Source organism: Hemitrygon akajei, chromosome 5, assembly GCF_048418815.1.
Source record: "Hemitrygon akajei chromosome 5, sHemAka1.3, whole genome shotgun sequence".
Lineage (NCBI taxonomy): Eukaryota > Metazoa > Chordata > Chondrichthyes > Myliobatiformes > Dasyatidae > Hemitrygon > Hemitrygon akajei.
Window position 1 is genome coordinate 152621714 of NC_133128.1, and position 21249 is coordinate 152642962.

At 41.9% G+C, this 21249-nt stretch overlaps 1 protein-coding gene across 11 annotated transcripts in view; it reads left to right on the top strand.

Moving 5' to 3' along the window:
* satb2 (SATB homeobox 2) overlaps positions 1-21249 on the top strand; it is a 242449-nt gene that overhangs the window by 1992 nt on the left and 219208 nt on the right. For 6 of the 11 annotated variants that reach the window (XM_073046915.1, XM_073046910.1, XM_073046920.1 and 3 more), the window contains exons 2-3: positions 3601-3837; positions 9235-9411. In XM_073046915.1, the coding sequence (XP_072903016.1) occupies positions 3660-3837; positions 9235-9411 (355 nt within the window). In that variant the 5' untranslated portion in view covers positions 3601-3659. Of the gene's footprint in view, positions 1-160; positions 477-1504; positions 1584-1933; positions 2644-2949; positions 3037-3082; positions 3333-3600; positions 3838-9234; positions 9412-21249 lie in introns of those variants that run through there. The other 5 variants (XM_073046914.1, XM_073046918.1, XM_073046913.1 and 2 more) reach the window with 5 other exon arrangements.

Here is a 21249-nt window from a genome sequence, read left to right on the forward strand (position 1 = left end):
TGGGTGGCCAAGGCAGGCCGGAGCAAGTAGAAATTTCGAGTTGTGCGATCCGGTTACGCTTTGCTGCCAATGTATGGCACAGTGGCGCCACCGTACGGGCAGCGCTCCCTCCTGAACTTAAGGAGGATCTGGTCTGCCGGGCTGGAGAGGCAGAGCAGCTATTAACCGTTTGTTGTTTGAAAATGCAAAGAAGCATTTGCAAGTGAGAGAAAAAAAGATTTATCCACTGGGAAATTTAGCTGCTATGGAATAGGCGATTGCTGCATTTTGCATTATTAAATATACTTACATTATTAAATGTACTTGCATTAAATGCTAAAAAGAAACAAAAGCAGTTGGATTCATGGAACTCTATTGGGGATGAACCAGAGACTGACAGAGAAAACGTTTTGCCAGGGTTCAGTACAACGAGCCGCCGTGACGCTAAAGAATGTAGTTGGCTTCTTGAGGAGTCTGTCTTGCGTCTGGATGCTGAGGTAGATAGCTTAAGTTGTGGATCTGCATACCGTATTGAAATACTTACGTGGATTTTTCTTTGTCCTTTTTAATAATTGGCAATTAGTCCGGTGTTAAAATAAGCTTATATCCGTGGTTAATTTTATATAGAATGATTATTTTAACCCTTTAAATCACACGTTTTGACTAGTTAAACTAGAAGATTAAGAATGTGGAAAATTGTTATTTATTTTACAACATTAATGCTTGTAAACAGCAATTTTAAAGCTAGTTTCTGTTAGGCACTTTGCTTCCTGGAATGGAGGCAGTAAGTTGTTAACGTTTAGGAGCCACCTTAAGTTGCGAACTCTTCGACTGGGTCACCCGCATAGACGAGTAACAAAATATGCCAGCAAGTTTCTGTTGTCTGGTCATAACTATGTGTGAGTGTTGTGTGGTTAGATACGTTGAGTCCAAAACTACGAATTTACAATGTAATTCCATTGTGGGGGCACTGGTAAATAAACATTAAGAAAGACCAAATATTTTAAGGTGCAGGAGAGTGACTCTTTCATTGGACGCTCTTCTGCAGAGGGTTAAAGAGCAGCGGTCTGCTGCCAAATTCAAGGAGAGAGTGAGAAAGCGAGAGCAAAGGCGATTTACTTCCACCTTCCCGGCAACGGACGTTCCCCAACCATCTCCCCAAGGGCACCCGGGGCACTGCACGCGTACACTATACCCAGAGCTAGGTGGCATCTTCAAATAATCGGGTTTAAAAGACAAAAGAGGTGGGGAGTGAAAGGAACTGTTGACTTTATTAAATATTCAGTGCAGGCTCCTAGACAAATTTACGTTCGTTCTGATAAATTATTAAAAGCTGAAAGCATCTGTCTATCAAGAATGCAGTTTATTATTAACTAATTTTACATGGCAGTGCACTTGCTTTGTTTATTCCACGCCTCTTTAAAAAAAACGGAAGAAGACCTCTATGCTTTCGATTGTTTGTTAACGCCTTGGGGAAAAATTAAGTTTTAAACGCATCTCCCTTTAACAGGGAACTTACTTGAGTCCTAAGTAATACCGGGGTGCAGTACCTTCCGTATGTAGGGAGTTGTGCCCCAGTATTGTGTGCATCTACGTGGGCTGAGGTGCTTCATATAACAACCCGTGTCTGTTTAGGTGCATACGTGTGTCGCAGTTAGTGTGTTTCTGCACTTGTGATTTTGAATTCCGCGTGTGTTTGTAAATGCGTGATGTGTGTGTGTGCGTGCGTGTGTGTGTGTGTGTGTGTGTGTGTTGCATTCAGCGCATCTATTCAGAAGGCTCAACCAGCCATCTAATGATCTGGTCATGTGGTGTTATTATCTGTAATAAATGCGAACCGTCTTACAGTAATCAAGCTGATTAAAAATTCTTGCGCGGCCAAGACGGGAAAGTGTGTGTGTGTGTGTGTGTGTGTGTGTTGGGGAGGGGTGTGAATTTCCTCCCGTGTTATTTCTTTTATCAAACTGAGCTCCGCTGTCCGAGAGAGGCGGCGGAGAGAGCAAGACTCAGTCGCTACCCCCACCCTTCCCCCTCCCTCTTCACCAATGCCCCCTCTCTCCTTCACCTTGGGGCTCGATCACCCCTTGCACTTGAATGCAAAATAAAAGTCTCGGACCAGGAACGGAAGCGAGCAGGGATCAGGAAAAGGAGGACAACCCCGAGGAGCGCTGATGAGTCAACGCAACTAATAATTTCTCTCTCATTCTGTCGCTGTCAGTCCCAAGGCTTCGATCGCGGAGAGAAATGATCAGTGACACGGGTGGCTTTTCTCTTTTAGATCGGAACGCCAGCACCCCCTTTTTTGCATATTGCATCTTCGAAGTGATTATTTTAATTTTTCTTTTTGTTTTCGAAATACATAGTTCTTTAAAGATAATTTATATATGAATTTGTGACAAGGAGTGGCCGCTTGAAGGGAATTTCTCTGGAGTGCAGAGTGTATGTGAGTTCCACTTTCTTTTGCACCCCCATCTCTCCTCTCCATCCATCTCCCTCGTCCTACGGGATCCGATAGCTGAACGTTAGAGCGGCGGGTTAGAGAGACACGGTCTGAGCCACTGACTACAGCCCGTCTGTTCAACCTCCAGACCTGAATCCCATGGTCCTCGTACACAGACAGAGAAAACATCTCAGCACATCCTGACAACAGACACATCCCAGATAGTAAGTTACAGGGAGATATTGTTGTCAAACTGCCCAGGAGCAGAGGGGGAGAGAGAGAGTGAGAGTGAGAGTGAGAGAGAGAGAGAGAGAGAGAGAGAGAGAGAGAGAGTGAGAGTGAGAGTGAGAGAGAGAGAGAGAGAGAGAGAGAGAGAGAGAGAGACAGAGTGAGAGAGAGTGTGTGTGTGTGTGTGTGTGTGTGAGAGAGAGAGAGAGAGAGAGAGAGAGAGAGAGAGAGAGAGTAAATTGCCTCGTCTCCAGCGAAATAGCCACCTTCAGTCGAGGAGCAGTTGAAAGTTAGATTTTAACCGCGAAAGACAGTGATAGATGCATTAAATATGATTACGATGTCATAAGTCAATCGTGCCCTGCCGAGCGTATTATTACCACGTTTAGGTGCGTTTAAACGGCGCTATTCCCCCAAGTGTTGATGCAAAAAAGTGCTCCTGTCTGGTTTTTAAAATATCCCAACAGCTGGCGGGAGCGTTGTAATGTGACAAGTTCGTTTAAGTGCAAGCTTTTCTGTGATGACTTTTGATGGCCCCAGTTTTCGTTTCTCGCAGTCCATCAAAAGGCGTTAACGTTCACTCGAGTTTACATAGTCTTAACTTTCAATGCTACACTTAGAGAAGCCTGATAGTAATACTTGCAGGGTTTCCGAGACTTTAAGTTAAACACCAGACCTGCGCCGGGTGAGTTAATCTATGTTAATATTGTTATGTTGATGTCAGTGTGTCTGCGTGTGAGAGAGCATCTTTAGTTGCCTTTCCCCTTCGCTGCCGTTAAGTAGTAACCCGACTTTATTTGAAAGTTACGCCTAATAAAAGGAATCACGCAGATCTCCGCCGGTGTGACCTGTGGAAATGCACCGGCTGATGTGCTCGCTTTCTTCCGAGGTCGAGCAAGTTCGTGCGCCGTGATCGTAAGGAGACCTGATCCACGCTTTCTCCTTTCTTTCAGGTCCATGTACTCTCCACGGTGAGCGGTATTCGGGAGCTCCGACACTCTGGTGGCGGAGGATGGAAATGAGGAGCACAAGCCCCTGCCCCTACCCCCGGGACAGCCCGGAGAGAAAGAGCACCAGCCCCGAGGCGCAAGGGCCACCTCCCGGTAAGAAGGCCAGGCTGGAGCCGAACGGTAGCCCGACGGACGGAGGCAGAGGAAAATCCAACGGCTCCCCCGTCAAGGCGTTGGGAGGTAGGATGCAACAATCGCTTGCGAACTGACAGCAGAGGCACACTTCATGCCGGGTGTCAGGGTTCATCTCGATTAAACCGTGTGCGTGAGTTCGGTGTAGGATTACAGGAAGAAGCACGGCCGATTGCCACTTGTCCTGCCCTGTACCTATTTGCCCCTGGAGACCAGTCAGTACTAAACGCGAGGGATTTCCCCACCCTCCCCTGTCTCTCCCTCACACTCACAGCCTCTGAGAGGGGAGCTTCAAAGGAATCGTTGTCAGCCAGTGGTCTCCACGTTGCTCACGCCCCAGTTGTGCAATGTTGTCCCTTTTAATAAATTAAGGAAGGTGTCTCTCTGTCCATGGAACCAGCCCGCACTCCATATCCACGTGTGTACAGCGTGTGCGGGCGGAGAATGGAGAGCTTTCACGGAAAGTGTCAGGGACACTGCCGTGACACAAAGAACGGAGCTCAACCTTCAAATGGCAGGCGCGGTCCACACACCCTGGCCTGATTCCTGTGGCTAATTAAAGGCACCAGATTCATTGCCACTGTGATGTGATTTGGTCACCTTTGAACAAATTATTCTTTAAAGTATCACGTCGTTCTTATGTTCCGGAGCTCCTTGACTATCTCGTATCCTTCAAGGAAGTCCAGGGCAAGAGTTAGGTCTGAGATGGTAGGAGAACGGAGGTCTCTTCCTCCACCCGGCTGCAAAAGTCATAGTTGTACTGCCCTCCTGCACTGGAATTGGAATTGGTTTATTATTGTCACATGTACCGAGAAACGGTGAAAAGCTTGTTTTGCTTACCCCTCATACAGATCAATCGATTACACAGATTACTGAGATAGATAGCAGCGGTGAGCACTGAGGTGAACTTTGGGTTATACTTACGGGAGACGGGAATGTAATTTAATAATTCATATTTTCTTAGGACATACATGCCAGCTCTCAGGGCGTTTCAATCAACGCATTTATTTCCCCTGTAACCTATTCTCTCTGAAACGTCCATTAACACCGTCCCACTATTGCACTGGATGTGGGGTAGTGTTGGGACCAAATAACCTGGGATTTCATTTTATTTATGAGGAGTGAAAATTCTGCTGCTGCCATCAGAAAGAAGGTGCAGGAGTCTCAGGGTCCACATCATCAGGTTCAGGAGCAGTTAATACCCCTCAACCATCAGGCTGTTGAACGAGAGGGTCACAAACTTCACCTGCCCCACCATTGAACTGTTCCCACAACCCATGGGCTCACTTTCAAGCACTCATCACCTCATGTTCTCTATATTTATTGCTAATTTATTATTATTACATCTCTTTTTTATTTATTTTTGTATTTGCACAGTTTGATGTCCTTTGTACATTAGTTGTTAGTCCATCCTGTTGGGTGTGGTCACTGACTCTATTGTGTTTATTATATTTACTATGAATGCCTGTGGGAAAATGAATCTCAGGGTTGTATATGGTGACATAAAAATTGATAAAAATTTACTTTGAACTTTTGGTAATTTTGCATAGGCTATTATGTGGAATATGCAGGGGAGAAGCAGCCCATTTAGCCCAACTAGTCTTAGTCCTCAAGAACTCCCACCATCTTTCCCCATCATTATCTGTCAGTCGAAACCTCCATTCTCTACCCTCCCACCCGCTAGTCCATTCCCCTCTTAAATTATTTATTCTATTCCCTTCAACCATTCAATTCTCTCTGCTAGCCAGTTTCATATGCATATCATTCCCTGGGTAGGAATTCTTACTGGATTTCCTGCTGTCTATTTTGCTATAATAGTCTGTAACAATGCTCTTCCCCGGAGAAACCGTCACTCTGCATCTGTTCTATCAGATCCTTTCATCAGTTTCAAGATCTCTATTCATCTATCCCAAGGTTTCTTTGTTCAGCAGAGTCACTTTAATTAATTTACTCGGGGAAATCAGGCTAAGTTACAAACATGGTAGCGTAGCAGTTGGTACACTGCTACTACAGCTCAGGGCATTCTGGAGTTTGGAGTTCAATTCTAGTGCCATCCGTCAGGAGTTTGTATGTCCTCCCCGTGACTGCATGGGATTCCTCCCACAGTCCAAAAGCATACCGATTTGTAGGGTAATTGTAAGTTGTCCTGTGATCAGGCTCGTGTTAAATATGTGCGTTGTTGGGTGGTATGGCTCGTTGGGCCAGAGGGCCAGTTCCAAGCTGTATCTCTAAATAAAGTAAAAGCAACCCCAAATAAAAGGTCATTGAAATGATTCCATTTTAGGTCAAACCCAACATGTCTTAATTGCTCTCAGGTCCTATGAACCCTCCAAGAGGTGAGTGGACTAGGTTCCCAGAGTATTTTGTCTGCGGCTGTAATATTGTTCTTTTGTGAATGCGGCCAAGATAAGAATTAACCATTTGTCTGTGTTGTTGGAGTACTTGCTTATCATTCCATTATATTTCAACATGCTCGTCATACTCTGGTATTCTGCTTTGAGATATTTTGATTTTTGCCCTCATAATTAATCTAACTATAACCGCTGTCAAATTCTGAATGAATGAGGTATTCATTTTTTTGCTGAACTATAATAAGTTTTGTATCAATGTACGAGGGATGATTTATAAGTTCATGGCCTAAGGTAGAAGGAGTCAATTTTAGAAAACCTAGCACATTTATTTTTCAACATAATCCCCTCCTACATTTACACACTCAGTCCAGCGGTCGTGGAGCATACGGATCTTGGACCTCCAGAAAGTGTCCACAGCAGGGGTGATTGATAAGTTCGTGGCCTAAGGTAGAAGGAGATGAGTTATTAACTTCAAACTTCCCGCATAATCACTCAAAGAGTTGAACTGCATGTACATTTAACGAGAGCTGTATAACTCATCTCCTTCTACCTTAACTCATCTCCTTCTACCTTAGGCCACAAACTTATCAATCACCCCTGCTGTGGACACTTTCCGGAGGTCCAAGATCCGTATGCTCCATGACCACTGGACTGAGTGTGTAAATGTAGGAGGGGACTATGTTGAAAAATAAATGTGCTAGGTTTTCTAAAATTGACTCCTTCTACCTTAGGCCATGAACTTATTAATCACCCCTCGTATAGTTTAGAATGCCTTTACTCTAATTAGAATCACAGCAATTATAATTTGAAAAGATTATGGAATAAAATTCAAATAATCTTGAAAGTAAATTATAAAAAATCTACAACTTTTTAATCAAACTACAAAGTCTTTAGATTAATAAAGATTCCTAAACAGAAAGGCTGTTTAGTGTGATTATTGCACTATTAAAATGCTTGGGCAGAAAAGCTTAGAGTGAGTAAAATGACATTATATTTGGAAATATAAAATATTCAGTGTTACATATATTGAAAGGATATGCAAGTATGTTGTGGATAGAAGATAAATGTCAATAACTTGCAATATTCAAAAATATCTAAGATAAGTGAATTATATGTATCCAAGCACTCTGAGGGATCAGAATTATGGTAGATAAAGATATTTTTCATAGCCAGAGTAATACAGTTGAAGAATATTTATCAGTGTAACAATTCCCAAAACAGTATTTGGTACAAATTTTAAGTCACATACATAGGTCAAATTGTTTCATTATGTGGGATTGGCACCACGGTAGCATAGTGGTTAGCATTACAGCTTGGGATGTCTGATGTCAGAGTTCAATTCTGACATCATCTGTAAGGAGGTTGTACGAACTCCCTGTGAATGTGTGGGATTTCTCCGGCTGCTGCCATTTCCTCTCACAGTCCGAAGGCTTACTGGTTAGTAGGTTAATTGGTCATTGTAAGTTGTCCCATGATTAGGCGTGGGTTAAATTGGTGGATTGCCGGTGGCGCGGCTCGAAGGCCTGATCTGTGCTGCATCTCTACATAAAAATAAATAAATAAAATAACCTGCAAAATATATCATGCTGTTATGGCCAGGATTACCAGTTTTACCATCAGCAAATTAGAATGATTCTTAATCATTCAGAATTACAGACTGTCGTTGTTTTGGATACAGTGGTTTAATACACATTTATTTTTGTAACCATATTTTGTTAAACCTATCTGCAGAAGACATTATGATCTTTCAGTCCGCCGTGTTTCCTTTCCATCTTGCCAGTAAATACTTTCACCATTCTACCATGGCTGCTTAAGATTTTATCGATAAAACACAGAACTAGTCAAGCATTGGTGATGCATTGAAGCACGCCCCTTTTAGCACATAATTTCTCTAATTATCTCAACAGATTGTGTTTTTATCTTAGTGAAAAGTGAAACTTATGGAATGTAATGTTAAATTCTTTTGGTAAACTTAACAAATGTAAAAGCCCAATATATCAGATAGTGGGCTGAATGCAAACTTTAAATCACTGATGAGTTTCAGGATTGAATATTTTTGCCTTCTTGTCTTTTGCTTTGTTAAATTACACACTGGCTTGACTAAGATAGAAGGAGACTGGCATGAATGGAATTAGCTATTGCATTTTAGCCTTATTATTTCCATTTGTTTTGTTTTGTATCTGACATCTTAGTTGAGACCTGAGCCTGTATTTAGAGAACACTGTCGCAGGCAATTTCTCTCTAATAATCAAACTTGCTCCAAAAGAACTCATCAATTTTGGAAATATTTCTTCCCATTTTTTTCCAACACCCCTTTCTTAATTGTGAATAATCTTGAAGAAATCTTTGCATTTCAATTTGTTGAGCTTGTTGCTTCAGGAGCTCAGAATGATCATGGGTAAAGCTACTTCCAATAGCTCAGAGCAGTACATTTGAAATATTAATCATCTCTTTTTTATCATTCTATCCAAAGATACTGCAAATCCATAATCAAACTCTTACCATATGCTACACCCCAATTCATTTCTCAAAACAAGGAATATAAGGGATGAGATGGGCATCAAAGTTAAACTGAAGGAAGTGAAATCCTAATGAGGGTGTGATGTTTTTTGTTTGAAAAATGGTTGCTTTCTTTTAGATGAAGGCTGTTGCTTCTGTTTAAAGAATTGGGAAGGATGGTAGGCATTTTCTTTGCAATGCAATCTCAAGGCAATTGATTTGTTTGCTCAGAGGACTTTCAAATTCCAGATCTACTCTGGGGATCTCATGCAACAAATGTAGTTCTTAAGCAAACTGTCATGGTTTCAAACGAAGAGAAGTAGAAATATTTTGGGGTTATCCTGAAAGTAAAATGTTGGTAAAACAGTTGCCTTAGTGGCTTTTAGTGATGGATGCAATAAGGACTGCCTTTGAGTTCTGAACTGTGGTTTGATTACCAAAGCCAATGATGTACTGCTGGAATTAATAAACAAGTCAACGAACAAAATATTCATCCTGTCAAACAGTGTTAGTAGTGATTAGGTTGTGATCAGACCTGACTCCTTTCGAAACCAAAGCCTATGTATTATTTGGATTCTGTTTCTTCCTTATTCAGGGTCTACCCTGCCAGTGTTTTGTGTGGTGGAGCAGTCAGACAATCCTGTGGAGAGTGAAGGGAAAGAGGAGCATGCTGAATTTGTGCTGATCCGTAAAGACGTGTTATTCAATCAGCTTATCGAGACGGCCCTATTATCACTTGGATATTCCCACAGTTCTGCAGCACAAGCTCAAGGTAGGATTGACTTTCTTTTCCTTGGATGTATTCTCTAATTTGGTGAGATATTTCATTGTGAACTCTAGCATCACAAATTGAAGAGAGCAAAAGCATCTGTTACTGTGTTTAAAGGTTAACTTGTTGAGTTTCATGGCAAGACAACTTGTCTATGCAGTCAGCAATTGTTCACTGTTGAAATGAAATTTAACTTCACCTTGATAAAATATCACAAAATTCATATCCACAGGACTTATTTTTGTATATGGGGGTTGTAATCATTACAATATATTGTTTATAGAATTAGAAATCATCCAATAGCAATTTAAAATGGGTAAGTTCCTAACTTTATGCTTCTTGATTGGAACATAACTGGTTCTATCATTAACAAGATATTAACATCAAAAACAGATATTATAATTTTGAAATATGGAGGAGTTTGTTTAAATTCTTGTGCAGGAAGATCTTCTGCTATTTCTTTAAACATACAGTATAACAAATCATTTTGAAATAATTGGAGAGTGCCTTATGAAGGAAAGAACCCAGTTATGACTAGCAGACCAGGCCATCCTCTGAAATTACACCTTCCAGTGGTTCAGGATTAATTTCCACTAGAACGGCTGTGTTGGTGCAAAGGTCCATTGTTGTAAGCTCGAGTGCATTATCAGAGCCTGACTATAATACAGCAACATAACAGAGCTTTGGAGATAGGTAAGGTTTAAGAAACTAGTGTGCACACTTGCAAAGTCAACCATAAAAAGTTTATACCAGTCTTATCAATGTACCTTTACAATATTCTGTTTTGTGCATATGCAGTGTTTTGTTTCTTTATTAAATGACCATAAGTCAAACTCTTTAAATCATTGTTAACAGGTATTAATTACTATTGGTGTAGGAGTTTGGGATGCAGAATTCATTTAAATGCATTAAGATGGAGGTCACATGTCACTATGTACACGTTGGTTTGTTTGTACAGTGAGGGGTTACTCTATGTCTTTCATGTGCTCTGGTTTATGATTGATATGGTTATATCTGAATAACCATATCATTCATAACCATATCAATCATAATCTGACTTAACATGTTCGACAGTATCAAAAATAATTACTGGACAGCATCAGATGATCCAAGGCTTTGTTATATCTTGTAACCAATGCGGTGTATGATTAGTGTGACTGTAGTATGCTTCATTGGGGTGAGTATGGTAGATTTTTATTCTGCTGATTATTCCATGAGCCAGTGAGGGACTAAGCTTGTGTCCTAAAGACACGAAAGCCTGCAGATGCCGGAATCTGGAGGGAGGCACGGTAGCAGAGGAGTTCATGTAACACCAGTACAGTGCCAGTGACCTGGGTTCAACTCCCACCGGTGAATGGAGGGCTCTTGTACATTCTCCCTGTGACTGTGTGGGTTTCCTCTGGGTGCTCCAGTTTCCTTCCATATTCCGAAGGCATACAGGTTGGTAGGGTAGTTGGTCACTAGGGTGTAACTGGGCCAAAAGGGTCTGTTACCATGATGAATCCCTAAATAATCCCTAAAGACTCAGCAGGTCAGCTGGTCAGACAGTAACAGTCCTGATGTGGAGTCTTGACGCAAGACTTCTGCCTCTGCAGTACTAGTATACTAAGTGTCCCTGGTTGAATTTTGGTCTTGCCTGCCACTACATACTGATTGTCTCAGGGAGCCAGTTCCATGACCTTTATCTGCTCCTCTGGATGGAGGTCCCAGCTGGTGCCTCTGGGTGGGTTGAAGTGTAGTGCAGGTGCATTCAGTCCAGGCTGAAGGAACAGATTGTCAGTGGGTGCCCATACTGATCAGGTTCAAATTGAGATCCCTACTGTTAAAAACACCAACTTCCTCCTTTAACCTTGCTGACTATCCCTTGACTCCTTGTTGAGGGCAGAACTATTAATCCTGAATATAAGGAGAAGATTGTAGGATGTGTGAAAGGTTGGTCAAAGAGGTGGCTTGGTCAATGGGAAGTTTGACTCTTGAAGGTGCCAAGCTTCAGAGCAATAAGAGGGAAACGGATGACATTTTATTTTATTTAGTCTTGGCTGCTACAACCGTACTGTTTGCCTCAAGGAGCCAGTTCCATGGCCTTTATCAGGTTCTCTGGATGGAGTGGTGATAGAGCACTGAACCAGGCCCTTACAGCCCAGCAGGCCGGCACTGCCCAATTTCAGCCATGTGACCAATTAACCTACTAACCCACAAGTGTTTGAATTGTGGGAGGAAGGCCGAACACCTGAAGGAAACCCACACGGTCACGGGGAGAAGGTACAAACTCCTATAGACAGTGGCATGAACTGAACTCAGATCTCTGGGCCTGTAATAGGGTTATGCTAACCACTACACTACTGTACCACACATGGCTGAGATTCAAGGAGGATCACTCCCACTCTCTGCAGTTCTGCCTGTGGGACATCAGAGCAAATAAGCAGGTAGCCCGGGAATGCTGGAACAGTGATGGTGGGGGAGGGGGACTGGTCAGGAATCTGCCCGGTACAAGTTGGGTCTGGTGAATGCATTGGGAGCTAATCAATGAAGATCTCATTGTCTCTGACCGGTTTAGAGTCCACTTCAATACCACCCCCCGGTGCCAGATGGTATGGTAGCACTGTAGTTAAGGTACTGCACCTGCAGCACCATGGATCCCGCTATGGCTGCTAGAAAAGTAACTTTAAATAATTCAACAAATCTGGTGCTGCAATGAAAGCAGGACTGGGTAATCATGTAACTAATAGACTGTTGTGGCAATAAACACAGCTGGTTCACTAATAGGAAATGTGCCTGGCCTACTCAGGACGCAGCAACCAGGCTGACTCCCAGTGCAGGGCATGGACAATAAATGCCAGTATCATCCATGTCCAGTGAACAAATGATAATGAACTAAAATCATGGTTTAAGGATACAGTACATAACTGAAATAAAGAGCTAAAGCATTGCATTCTGCACCCTACAGCAATTACTGATAAATCCTGATAAACGGTCTCGGCCTGAAACGTCAACTGTTCATTCCTCTCCGTAGATGGTTGCCTGACCTGCTGAGTTCCTCCCACTTTTTGTGTTGTTCCTTACACAAATGACATATCTTTGCACTTTCACCTTTGCCCCATTCTGACACCTGCTAAAATCACATTAGACCTTTAATAAATGTAGGTCTAGAAACTAAATTCTACCATTATTTGTCCAGTGGATGTAACGTCAGTACTAAACTAGGCTCCAGTAGTAGTATTCAATCAGCTGCAAACAACTCTGCAATAGTTTTCGTGTGGCTTTCTTTCAAAAGAATGCAGCAATGCTGAGCGCATCCAGTTTATCCAGCTGCTCCCTCTTCACTGCATGGCACTGGAAAGAGGTGCCAGGTCTTAAAGGGGCATTCCCCTTGGCAGCAGTGTTATTGCAGCACATACTACAGTTGTTATGGAGGAGAGAGAGGCTGGAAAGCCCTACAGAGAGCACCAAGGCTCACGGAGAGTGATCTTGTGGTGGCAGTGAATCAGAGCTATGCCAAGAGATAAAATCCAAGTCCAAGACAGGTGCTCCACAAGTCATGGACAGCCCACTTGGGAGATCGGCAGGATGAATTTGCTGATGGGGATGGATTTGCTGGCTGCTGTGGGGACTAAACGAGTCCTATTTCGGCAGGAAAGTGGAATTTCTGTGTACCTTCTCTTCCCAACCTCCACACCCCCCCCCCCACCTTGACCTGCCAACAGTCAGGGGCTTGGCTGAACCAAGCAGAGCTGAGAGACTGAGCTGACTCACTTGGTCAGTCAGCGAGGCCAGCTGGCCGCTGCTCTTCCCGCCTGGCACAGCCGTTTCTCTGATCTTCCGCCACACGCTGTCTTTGTTCATTTCCGACTTGCCTACAGTTCGGTTTGCAAAGAAATGAGCCATGCTCCAGCCTGGGGACTGCCAGTAAAGCAATTCCAGAACAAAATATCGTGACCACTGCGTTTACAAAGAAGACCTCTAAAGCAGCATAAATACTAACGTTCTGCTCTTACACGCAGATGTGATTAACAATACACCTGCACATACTTATCACTCTTTCACCGACTTTCTTCCTGCATAGAGAGCTGGCCCGACTAAACCTAACGTGGATGAAATTTAGAAATGCTTAATGTTCAATGTACTTATATCGTACCTGCATTTGAGTCTGCAGCTGATGGGAACAGAGCTCTCACCCAGGACTGGGTTTAGAGGAGTTTGTGGGGGGTGCGGTGAGGGCAGGTGCAGTCTCTCTGAGCAACACAACACTGAATCAAGATGGAGGAGAGCGGTCCTTCTCCTCCTGTCAAGTAAACTCTGAGGCACAATTAACCGAGCTTCTCGGTAGTTCAGTTCTCCATACGCAGTTTATGAATAACTCATTCCTCCATTCCATCAACAGATGTGCTTGCAGGTGCTTTGGTCTTTGGAATTTCCTCTCTCAGCCCTTTCACCTCCAAGTCGCCTTTTACCCCCCCCCCCCAACTCACATCTCTGATCCACCATCTTGTCACTGTTGCTTTTTAATTCCAAAGTCAAAGTTGTGTTCATTGTCATTGCACAGGGACGTGTGTGTACAGGTGAAATGAAACTCTTATTTGCAGCAGCGTCGCTGCATAGCATCATATAAGGAGCATTCACGAGGAAAACTTAAATCAAACATAAGTTATACACAAACTTTACAATAAACACAGTTAGATTAAAAGAAACAAAGTCCATTTTAGTGCAAAGTAGTCAAAATGTAGTGTTTAGGATCTTGCAGCTGGTCAATCAAATGGTTAAATGGCTGAAGGGAATTAGCTGTTCTGAACTTGGTGTTGTAGAATTCAGGCTTTTCCCACCTGATGGTAAAGTGACGTGGCTCATATGGTGGTGATCTTCCATGGTAGATCTTGCCTTCTTGAGGCAACACCTCTTACTGCCCTATTGTCCTGTTTATTATTTATTGTAATGCCTGCACTATTTTGTGCACTTTATGCAGTCCTGGGTAGGTCTGTAGTCCAGTGTAGTTGTTGTGTGTTTGTTTGTTTTTTTCTCTCTGTGTTGTTTTTTACGTAGTTCAGTCTAGTTTTTGTACTGTGTCATGTAACACCATGGTCCTGAAAAACGTTGTCTCATTTTTACTATGTACTATACCAGCAGTTATGGTCGAAATGACAATAAAAGTGACTTGACTTGACTATAAGTAGTACCTGTGGTGGGGAGGGATATGCCTGTGATACATTGGACACAGTTCACTGCTCTCTGCTGTTTCTTATGTTCTGTCACATTTAAATTGCCATACCAGACCTGATAAAACCAGTCTGGATACATTCAACAGTACGTCTATAGAAGTTAGTTGGATTAACTGAATCTCTTCAGCCTCCTAAGAAAGTAAAGATGTTGGCACACTTTCTTTATGGCTACATCAATGTGCTGGATCCAGGATATGTCATCTAATAAGCTACGAATTAAAAACTACTGTTTCTCTCCACTGCTGATTCTTCAATGTAGACTGTCACATGTTTACCCCCCTAAAGTGAAAAATTAGCTTTTTAGTTTTGCTGATGTTGAACAAGAGGTGGCCTGCCTTGCTCATTTCCACCCTTGATTCGTCCAACAGTAGTGCTGCCGGCAAATTTGAAGATGGCATTGGAACGATGCTTAGCTACTCAATCGTCTGTGTAGAAAGAGTGAAACGGGGGCTATGCATGCAGTCTTGATGTGCACCTATGTTGATGGTCAGTTTACCAATCCTCACTGATTGAGGTCTGCCAGTGAGAAAGTCGAGTATCTAGTTGCCGACAGAGTTAAGAGGTCCGGGTCTTGAAGCTTAATTACATCTCTCTGACAGACTTTAAAGAGCTTTTCTACATCAAAGGCATCTAGCTTTTTGAGTCCTTTCGTTACCCACTGTTTACAGCTTAAATTTATACCTGACAAATATACCAATAGATAATGTATTTTTTAGGTATAACTACCGTAAAATATACCACTTGTTTATGAAGGAATGGGAGAGCTTCCATTAGATTTGCCTTATTGAAAGCACATTTTTAAAACTATGCTTACAAATGCCATCTAGATACCAGGATGATGTCCTCTGGAGGAAATACACACATGAATTATATTTGAATGATCACAATTTTGATCTTCAACAATCATCAGGGACTGGAAATAAAGCCAGAAATGGTGCTGGATAGACAATGGGCTTTTTTTTTCCTTTCAAATATTGTATACATTTTTGGAATTTCAATTCTGTCAACCTTGATTAACGTTGTTCCCTTGGATATCAAACGGAAGGGATTGTTAGGAATCTGATTTGGATTTATCATCACTACAATACAACATGAAGTTTGTTGATGTGCAGCAGCAATACAATGCAAAGACATAAAAACCTATAAAATGCAAAAATAACTAACTAAATAGTGCTAAAGATGAGGTAGTGTTCATGGACCATTCAGAAATCTGAGTGGAAGAAAATGTTGGTCTTAAAACTCCTGTATCTCTTCCCCAGTGGTAGTAATGAGAATTGGTCATGGTCAGGATGGTGAGGGTCCTTAATGATCAATGTTGCCTTCTTGAAGTACCATTTCTTGAAGATATTCTCAATGGTAAGAAGGGTTGTGCCCAAGATGGAATTGGGTCTGCAACCTTCTGCCGCCCCTTGCAATCCTGTGCATGGAGGTTCGACACCAGGCTGAGATGCAACCAATCAGAATGCTCTCCACCATACATCTGTAGAAATGTGTAAGAGTCTGTGGTGACATACCTCCACAAATCTCCTCAAACTCCAAATGAAGTAGAGCTGTTGCTGTGCCTTCTTCATGACTGCATCAATATCTTGTTCCAAGATAAATCCTCTGAGATGCTGATATTCAGGAACTTAAAGCTGCTCACTCTTTCCACTGCTGACCCCTCAATGAGGTCTAGTGTTTGTTTGCCCAGCTTTTCGTGGAGCAAAAGATCTCAGTTTCCCCGAAGGTTTGAAAAGAATGTGAGGATCATGTAGCATCAGTATGGATTTATGGATATTATGTTCGGCCATAAATACAAGAGAGAATGCAGATGCTGGAAATCTTGAGGCAACGCACACAAAATATTGGAGGGTTTCAGCAAGCCAGGCAGCTTCTATGTCAACACAGTCTTGGGCTCAATCATCGATTGTTCATTTCCCTCCACAGATGCTACCTGACTTATTTTATTTATTTCACTTAGAGATACAGCACAGAGTAGGCCCTATCTGCTCTTCGAGTCGTGTTGCCCCAGCAACCCCCGATTCAACCCTTGCCTAATCATGGGACAATACAATGACCAATCAATCAACCGGTAGGCCTTTGAACTGTGGGAGGAAACTGGAGCACCCAGAGAAAACCCACACATTCTATGGGGAGGATGTACAGGCTCCTTACAGATGACATCAAAATTGTACTTCAAATTCTGACACCCTGAGCTGTAGTACCATTGTGCTACCCTGGTGCCTTCACTCAAGAAGGGGAAGGAGGACTTGTTGAGTGCCTTCAGATTTTTGTGCGTTTTATTTATATTTGGCCAATCTTTTAGACATTTTGAGATTGTAACTCAAAGCATGGATAAAGATAAATTAATTGGTGCGGGGTTATAGCCTCAGCTATTCACCACTGTATCAATGATTTAGTTGAAAGTGTGATGTGTAATATATCCAAGTTTGCACTGGGTTGCAGGGTAGTCTATGAAGAGGATGCAGAGAGGCTTCAAGGGAATAGTGAAATGGCAAATTGAAAATATTTTCTGGAAAATGGAAAAAGAGGTCATTTAAATGTTGGTATTTAGAGTACCTGGATATTTTTGCTAATAAATAACTGAACATTAAATATTTATTTATTTATTACTGTAATTTATAGTGTTTTCCATGTATTGTGCAGATGTCAGTGATATTAAATCTGATTCAGATTCTGAATTATATAGGAACTTGAAGAGACCACAGCTGAATGATATGCACAAGTTTGGGCTACTTACCTAAAGGAGGATATTCTTATAACCGAGAGTGCAACAAAAATCACCAGATTGATTGCTGCAATGGAGTATTTATCCTTTGAGGACAGATATAGCAGATAGGGCCTACACTCTCTTGAGCTTAGAAGAACGAGAAGTGGTTTCATTAAACTTACAAGTTTTTTGGAGGGTTGACAGGGTGGGTGAAGAGTTGTTTCCTTGAGCTGGCGTCTAGATTCAGGGCCCCAGTTTCATGGTAAAAGAGACCAGCCAATCAGATCAGCAATGAGAAGGAAATTCTTCATCTCAAGGATAAACCGTCTTTGTAATTGTCTACTTAAGAAGCTCAGTCAATAGGTTTTTATACATTATACATTATTTTATATATTTTATGTTTTTATATAATATGTTCAAGAAAGTGATTGTACTGAATGGCACAGCAGACACAAAGCTGAGCAGTGTCTATTTTCTATCTTGTAATGCCACCATTCTGCCTAAAATCAGTTGCAATGAAGATAAAGATCAATTACCTTAACATCTGTAGTAGGGCAAGTGTTAAAAGCTACTATTAATGAGGGGTTGGTGAAGGCAGAGATTTTTACAACATTTAAGCGCTACCAAGGCAAACACTTAAAAAGTAAAGGCTTGGAAAAATATAGGCCAAGTGCTGGAAAATGGCATTAGTATAGACAGGAACTTGATGACTGGCCAAAAGGGCTTGCTCCTGTATTGTATGACTATGTTGTTAGAACTGGACGCTTTGAAATAGTTAAGGTAAAGGCAACTTGGCTTTGTGAAAAGAAAATCATGTTTGACCAATTTACTGAAGTTTGTTGAAGTAGTAAGGTTTGATTTGGATAAAGGGGCACTGGCGGATGAACTCCAATTTACAGATAAGATGCCACACCAAAGGCTACTGCTGAAAAGCTCATGGTATACGGTGTAACTTATTGGTGTGGATAGAAGATAGAGCATAGAATTAACGTAAATAAATCTTTCTCTACTCATATTGAGTGGAATGCATAGAGAGCAATGCTGTGGCTTCAGGTTTTTTTACAATTCATATAAATACCTTGGATGAAGAAAAAAGTGCTACAAATATGTTAATTAAGTGGGAAAGATTTGGAAAATGTAGAAAATTGAAAATTGTTCATTTTGTTGTGCAAATTAAAAAGAGGCATATTATCAAAATGGTGAGAGATTGTAGAGATCTGGATTGTAGAAACATCAGGTTGTGAACTTTCATGATTCACAGGCCAGTAGATGGACACCGCAAGTAAATTAGGAAATCAAACAGAATATTATTATTTGTTGAAAGTTGCATGGAATTTAAAAAATAGTTATGTTGTGCTTCAGTAATGCAGGCATTGGTGAGAACATATCTGGAGTAACTTAGTACAGTATGGGCATCCCTATTTTAAGGAAGGGTTTTAATGAATTGGAACGTTCAGAGGTTTCCTACACTAACACCAGAGATGGATGTGCTGGTTATGAGGAAGGTTGAATAGACTAGGCTTAAGGTGGTACATGGTGCATATACATATTTGCTGTTGCTGTTGCTGTTCCTTTCCACACCTTGTGGCACATTAAGGGGAGGGCTGGGCAACCTTGCCATTTCTTTAGCATTTTTGTCTGTTCTTTACAAGGTTAAGTTGCTAGCTCAGCACTCAACCAAGCACAGATGGAAAGAGTGCAAGGAGCTCATTGGATTCGAACCTGGGACCACTTGCCTCAGTCCATTGCAGAAGCCACAACACCGCTATGGTGTCAGTGTAATACTGCATTGTCACTTCTTAAAGAGGGGAGGAACTCAGAATGAGAGCCTTTGGCTTTTATCGATTGGGTATAGCGAAATATTGGACAGATGCTACTGAGCCCTCTCTCCAGTGCTGAATTCTTACAATGGATGGAAAGAAAAACTTCCCAAAAGCTTTCTTATTTCAGTTAACGAATGAGATTTGTACCTGAAGCTTCAGATTTCACCACATGTGTCACCTCACCATTCCCCTCATTGTTCGGGTGTAAAGCTAAGGAATTTACAACATAGTTCCATTCTAGAAAAATAATCTTGAATTCAGATAGTAGATCTACCGGTACAGTATACTAAATGTATATCCCTGGTTTGATTTTAAACCTGAAAATGGCACCTGACTCCCCACCCCCGCCACAGATTTTTCAATTGTTTTATTTCATAATTCCAGCAACTGCAGTTTTATTTTGATTGTGAAATTGCTGTGCTAGTGCATCCTCCTTCGAGCCCCTTTATCTGAGGGAGAACCTGTAAAAGAGTGCCGGATTATGTTCATCTAAAGGGTACAGAAACAATGGAGAGGGTGCAGAGATTCACAAGGATGTGAAAATGTACAGTCAGGGTTGGGTGAATGGACTGAGTCTGCTTTCTCTTGAGAAAAAGCGAGGGAAACCCGAACAGGTTTTGATAGAGTATCTACCTGGATAAGTAAGATACACTGAGAGATCTTTTTAATATTGTCAGTGCAAAATCCAATATAGAAGTCAGAAGCAGTGGTGGGACTGTGGAACTTGATATCTCAGGGGGTGACAGATGAGTGGTTTGCATGCATTTGGGCAAAGGGTGGGAAAGGGAATATGAATGGAGAACGACTGATAAATTTAAATGGGCAAAGATGCAAGGAGGCTCCAGTGATGTATGAATGCTGGCCTGGCTTAGTTGTGCCAAATGATCTGTTTCTACACGGTATATCACACGTGATATTCTCTTCACAAAAAGTTCTGTGTAAGAATAGAAACCATTGGGGATACTCTGGGCTGCGTGCTTGATGACTGTCCACAAAGGAAATGAATCAAATAATCACAGAAGTTTGCATGAGATATAAAAATGACTTAGCCCACTGAGTACAAGTCACCTTAAAAGAGTTATGATACTAACTCTACCTTCTAGCTTGGCCCATAGTCTTGCTGGTTATGGAATCTCAAGATCAAGTTCAAGTTCAAGTTTAATTATCATTCAGCCAATCATGAATACTCATGAAGATAGCCCAATGAAACAGTGTAACTCCGGGGTCAAGGTACAAAACACAGTACCAACAGTCACACACAGCGCAAGACACATATAGCACAAATAAGAAAGCAAGGACCTATAAGATATCGGTAAAATAGAGTCATACAAAAAAAGTCCAAGACCCTGAGTCCATGAATGTTGCAGCAGTCTGTGGTCAAACAGCTTGTCTTCTGTTGAGCGAACACTGGAGGGCAGCACTGACTCCAGCTCGGATGCTGCGCAACACCCCCTCCAGTGAAGCGAACCAACTCTGATGCCTCTCTCCTGGGCAGCTATAATCAGGCACCATCTTGGCTTGAGGCCTAGCAGTCGCTGCGACCAAGGCCATGCAACTCCCTCGCCGTCTGCCAATAAATCAGTGGATCTGATTTGCAGCATTCCACAATGACAATATCCGACAAATTCTTGCAACCACGAGAAAAATGATTAAGAAGATCCCACACTCCACCTTCATGCACCAGTTCCTCTGACGCCTATCGGATGCTGGTAGCAGCACAAACCACACAAGTGTATCTCCTTCAGTTTCTCCACCAATGAGGAACTCGCAGATGGGGTAGACCTTTAAGAACTTTAAGTTCTTAATGTCGAGCTGGTCTAGTGACTGCAAAAATTATGTTTGAGAAAAGATAATGATGCTCTTTGTTGATCCCTTGGAAGTCGCTGCGATCGTTGCCATCTCACCTGAACTTACCATGACATCCAGACACTTGATAGGTTTGATAGGGGTTTCTCCCTCCAAATTATTTTTAAACTTCTTCTGCCGTTATCTAGTTCAAAGATTCAAAGGTTCAATTTAATGTCAGAGAAATGTATACAGTATACATCCTGAAATGCTTTTACTTCGCAAAACATCCGCAGAAACAGAAGAGTGC